The following is a 6,000-nucleotide window of genomic DNA, read 5'->3' as shown; positions in this document are numbered from 1 at the left end:
TGGGCGATTCCAGGGATATCCCTCCTCGTGGAATATTGGGGTGATTTTCGTTATGGGAAGAAGGGAACGTTGACGGGGATATCATACCGATACCGTCACAGTGTATCTCGCTGATTTACATATTCTCGGCGTAAATCAGAGAGAAAGCCCCCAGCGGCCATTTTTAAATTGCAGTTAAGATCCGACGGCGTAACACAGTTACACCTGTCGGATCTTAGGCATATCTATGAGTAACTGATTCTATCAGTCGCCAATATACCCCTTCATCAGTGGTCAGCAGGGGACAATACAAGACTCTCCGGTTATCTTGTATTGGGATCACACGGGACTCTCCCATTATCTTGTATTGGGATCACACGGGACTCTCCCGTTATCTTGTATTGGGATCACACGGGACTCCCCCATTATCTTGTATTGGGATCACACGGGACTCTCCCGTTATCTTGTATTGGGATCACACGGGACGCTCCCGTTATCTTGTATTGGGATCACACGGGACTCTCCCCCGTTATCTTGTATTGGGATCACACGGGACTCTCCCCTGTTATCTTGTATTGGGATCACACGGGACTCTCCCATTATCTTGTATTGGGATCACACGGGACTCTCCCGTTATCTTGTATTGGGATCACACGGGACGCTCCCGTTATCTTGTATTGGGATCACACGGGACTCTCCCCCGTTATCTTGTATTGGGATCACACGGGACTCTCCCCTGTTATCTTGTATTGGGATCACACGGGACTCTCCCCTGTTATCTTGTATTGGGATCACACGGGACTCTCCCATTATCTTGTATTGGGATCACACGGGACTCTCCCGTTATCTTGTATTGGGATCACACGGGACTCTCCTGTTATCTTGTATTGGGATCACACGGGACTCTCCCGTTATCTTGTATTGGGATCACACGGGACTCTCCCGTTATCTTGTATTGGGATCACACGGGACTCTCCCGTTATCTTGTATTGGGATCACACGGGACTCTCCCGTTATCTTGTATTGGGATCACACGGGACTCTCCCCCGTTATCTTGTATTGGGATCACACGGGACTCTCCCCTGTTATCTTGTATTGGGATCACACGGGACTCTCCCATTATCTTGTATTGGGATCACACGGGACTCTCCCGTTATCTTGTATTGGGATCACACGGGACGCTCCCGTTATCTTGTATTGGGATCACACGGGACTCTCCCCCGTTATCTTGTATTGGGATCACACGGGACTCTCCCCTGTTATCTTGTATTGGGATCACACGGGACTCTCCCCTGTTATCTTGTATTGGGATCACACGGGACTCTCCCATTATCTTGTATTGGGATCACACGGGACTCTCCCGTTATCTTGTATTGGGATCACACGGGACTCTCCTGTTATCTTGTATTGGGATCACACGGGACTCTCCCGTTATCTTGTATTGGGATCACACGGGACTCTCCCGTTATCTTGTATTGGGATCACACGGGACTCTCCCGTTATCTTGTATTGGGATCACACGGGACGCTCCCGTTATCTTGTATTGGGATCACACGGGACTCTCCCCCGTTATCTTGTATTGGGATCACACGGGACTCTCCCCTGTTATCTTGTATTGGGATCACACGGGACTCTCCCCCATTATCTTGTATTGGGATCACACGGGACTCTCCCGTTATCTTGTATTGGGATCACACGGGACTCTCCCGTTATCTTGTATTGGGATCACACGGGACGCTCCCGTTATCTTGTATTGGGATCACACGGGACTCTCTCCCGTTATCTTGTATTGGGATCACACGAGACTCTCCCGTTATCTTGTATTGGGATCACACGGGACTCTCCCCCGTTATCTTGTATTGGGATCACACGGGACTCTCCCCTGTTATCTTGTATTGGGATCACACGGGACTCTCCCCCATTATCTTGTATTGGGATCACACGGGACTCTCCCGTTATCTTGTATTGGGATCACACGGGACTCTCCCGTTATCTTGTATTGGGATCACACGGGACTCTCCCGTTATCTTGTATTGGGATCACACAGGACTCCTGCTTTCCAGTGATAAATCTCTCGCACGGTGTCCCGCACTATGTATGTGATGTTCTGCTGTCACTGAACGATCCTCATTCACAGTGGCCCAGATTCAGTAAGCAATTGCGACTGCGTAACCATAGTTACGCAGCGCAATTGCTGACTTGCGCTGGCGTAACGAGTTCTGATTCAGAGAACTCGTTACGCCGACTGCAGCCTAAAATCTGCGTGGCATAAGGCTCTTATGCCACGCAGATTTTAGGCTGCATTCTTGCGTTGACCGCTAGGGGGCGCTCCCATTGTGGTCAGTGTATAGTATGCAAATTGCATACTTACGCCGATTCACAATGTTGCGCGGGCCCTGCGTACGCAAGTTACGGAGTTTCCGTATGGCGTCTTTAGCGTAAGGCTGCCCCTTCTAATAGTAGGGGCAGCCAATGCTAAAGTATACCCTCCGTTCCCGCGTCGTGAAATTTGAATTTCACGCCGTTTGCGTAAGTGATACGTGAATGGAGCTGGACGCCATTCACGTTCACTTTGAAGCAAATGACGTCCTTGCGACGTCATTTGCCGCAATGCACGTCGGGAAAGTTTCCCGACGGCGCATGCGCTTTACGATCGGCGCAGGAACGCGCCTAATTTAAATGATTCCCGCCCCCGGCGGGATCATTTACATTGCGCGCGCTTACGCCGGGCAATTTTGCCGGCGCGCCCTCGCAATTTACGGAGCTACTGCTCCGTGAATCGAGGGCAGCGCAAAATATTTGCGGGGACGCAGGGCAAAATCGTTGCCCTGCGCCTCCGCAAATAGAGCGCAGATCTCTTTGAATCCGGGCCAGTGAAATCTGTCAGCACAAAATGCGCTGCAATTCAGCATTTTCTTTCTTGGCCCGGAGTCCCCTCCTCCCACAATCCTCTGCGCCCTCTACTATTGGCAGGAGGCCAGCGAGAGTCACACTGAGACCAGGACACCTCGTGATGGGCGGGGCCCGGATGACAGCTGCGGGGGGCCTGGCTGCAAGGTCTCAAAAGCAGGGGCGTGACCAGGCGGCATAGGCGACTACAGAGGGGCGGGGCTGGTCTGCTATTTCAATGACAGAGGGGCGGGGGCTGGGACGCTCCTCTTACCGACAGGGGCGGGGCCAGGATGCATCGCTGACAGCTTTGGAGCAGGCAATGAGGAAGAGTCGCAGCGTTGAGCTGTGTATAGAGATAGATATAGAGATCGCTCCGTGCTTCCTGTCTGCTGATTGGTGATCATGGTGTATACAATGTAACAGTGAGGGACTCTCCATAGACACGGATGGACTCGCACATGGATAGATGTCAGTGGAGATCTTCTGCACACAACAGGTTCATATCCACCATGTCTCCTCTGACCTGTCACTCTCCTCCCTCTTCTCTATCAGGATCTGGGGGGGGGGGGGGTCATCCTTTCTAATGGGGGGGATCAGGGGGGGCAGACAGGTATAGAGCCAGGCTGGGCACTGCTCACCCTGAAGAGGGAGGGGCTTCACATGTTACCATTGTATCATATGGATTGGAATTTTCACTATTTCAGGAAATAGAGATATATATATATATATATATATATATATATATATATATATATATATATATATATATATATATATATAGTGTTTTATTATCTTACTATATATACACACACACTTTTTGTGTGTGTGTAATATATCTTTTTCTTTTAAATATAATATATCATGTTTTTATATATATATATATATATATATATATATAATTTTTTTTTTATCTTTGTGTGTGTATATATAGAGAGAGATTATATATACAAACACATATATAGATATATATGTGTATATAATATATAGTGTTTTTTTTATAGTGTGTGTATACACACACACAGTTTATATATACAAACATATACAGTAAAACCTTGGATTGTGAGCATAATTCATTCCTGAAACATGCTTGTAATCCAAAGCACTTGCATATCAAAGCAAATTTTCCCATAAGAAATAATGGAAACTGAAATGATTCGTTCCACAACCATTTATTCATAGGTCCTTCAGTTTATGGTCCATATAAAAAGATTACAGCAATGTGATAGGTTGTGTAACCATAAAATGTCCATCCACCAATAGAAACCTCCACAAGGGGATTAGAAGCAAAATCCAGCAGGGGCTCCAGAGTATAAAAGAGAAGAGAGGCGCCTCTAAGTGTAGCAATATGGTTACATTTCATGAAGGTACAACATTTAGCAACTCACATGATTAAAAGAGGCACATCTAAGTATGCAGAGATCCGGGGTAAAACCATCCACATAGACCTCCCCCCACACCGCCGGCTCTCACTGCTGTCAGTCTGACCAAGAAGACTACCCTGCAGTAGAGGGATCTGAAAGTGAGGCTTGGACCGCTCGTGGAAGAGATGATATCAATGGCGGTGTGGAGGATGATCTATGTGGACAGCTTTACCCTGATGCCTGCATACTTAGATGTGTCTGTTTTAATCATCAACCATGTGCGTTGCTAAATGTTGAACCTTCATTAAATGTAACCATATTGCTACACTTGGAGGCGCTTCTCTTCTCTTTTATACTCAGTTGTGACATGACACTACTCTTATATCAAGACATCGCTTGTACATCAAGGCAATAATTATTACAATTGTTTGCTTGTCTTGCAAAACACTCTCAAACCAAGGTTTTACTGTATATGTGTTTTTATGTGTGTATATATAGTGTTTTTGTGTGTGTATTATTTTTTTATATAATGTACAGTGAAACCTTGGATTGTGAGCATAATTAGTTCCAGAAACATGCTTGTAATTCAAAGCACTTGTATATCAAAGCTTTTTTTTTTTTTTTACAGGGTATGAAAGAGGAGAGAGGCGCCTCTAAGTGTAGCATTAAGTTGCTAAATGTTGTACCTTCATTTAATGTAACCATATTGCTACACTTAGAGGCTCCTATCTTCTTTTTTATACTCAGTTGTGACATGACGCCACTCTTATATCAAGACATCGCTTGTATATCAAGGCAAAATGTATTAAAACATTTTGCTTGTCTTGCAAAACGCTCTCAAACCAAGGTTTTACTGTATCGTTTTTTTTTATCATCTTACTATATATACAGTTGTTACACACACACATATATATATATATATATATATATATATATATATATGTATATATTTTTTTTATTATAGTGTATATATATATATATATATATATATATATATATATATATGTGCGCTTCATATATAAAAAAAAAAATACATAGATTTATTTATTTTATATACATTCACTGGCCACTTTATTAGGTACACCTGTTCAATTGTTTGGTAACACAAATTGCTAATCAGCCAAATCACATGGCAGCAACTCAATGCATCTAGACTTGGTGAAGATGATTTGCTGAAGTTCAAACTAAGCATCCGAATAGGGGAGAAAGGGGATTTCAGTGACTTTGAACGTGGCATGCTTGTTGGTGCCAGACTGGCTGGTCTGAGTATTTAAAAAAAAAAAAAAGCTGCTGATCTACTGGGATTGTCACACATCTCTCGGGTTTACAGAAAGTGGTGTGGGAAAAGAGAAAATATCCAGTGAGCGGCAGTTATATGGAGAAAAATGCCATGTCGATGTCAGAGGAGAATGGGCAGACTGGTTCAAGATCATAGAAAGACAACAGTAACTCAAATAGCACCTTTTTCCACATGCTGTGCCCCCCACATGGCTTCTCCCAAACTGCAAACGGGACTTCCTATGTCATTCTTTCAACAATGACTTTCTTATTGTCACTCTTCCATAAAGGGCAGATTTGTGTAGTGTAGATTCTCCCACCTGAGCTGTGGATCTCTGCAGCTCCTCCAGTGTTACCATGGGCCTCTTGGCTGCTTTTCTGATTAATGCTCTCCTTGCCCGGCCTGACAGTTTAGGTGGACGGCCATGTCTTGGTAGGTTGGCAGTTGTGCCATTCTCTTTCTATTTTTGGATGATGGATTGAACAGAGC

At 44.8% G+C, this 6,000-nt stretch overlaps 1 protein-coding gene across 4 annotated transcripts in view; it reads left to right on the top strand.

Annotated features, from left to right (window-relative positions):
• Positions 1 to 3,145: 3,145 nt before the first annotated feature.
• Positions 3,146 to 6,000, top strand: part of TMEM268 (transmembrane protein 268) — an 81,641-nt gene continuing 78,786 nt past the window's right edge. For 2 of the 4 annotated variants that reach the window (XM_040322965.1, XM_040322963.1), the window contains exon 1: positions 3,146 to 3,367. In XM_040322965.1, the coding sequence (XP_040178899.1) occupies positions 3,338 to 3,367 (30 nt within the window). In that variant the 5' untranslated portion in view covers positions 3,146 to 3,337. The remainder of the gene's footprint in view (positions 3,368 to 6,000) is intronic. The other 2 variants (XM_040322964.1, XM_040322966.1) reach the window with 1 other exon arrangement.

Source organism: Rana temporaria, chromosome 9 (assembly GCF_905171775.1).
Source record: "Rana temporaria chromosome 9, aRanTem1.1, whole genome shotgun sequence".
Taxonomy (NCBI): domain Eukaryota; kingdom Metazoa; phylum Chordata; class Amphibia; order Anura; family Ranidae; genus Rana; species Rana temporaria.
Note: the sequence above shows the minus strand (reverse complement) of the source record. Positions and strands in the feature narration are given on the sequence as shown.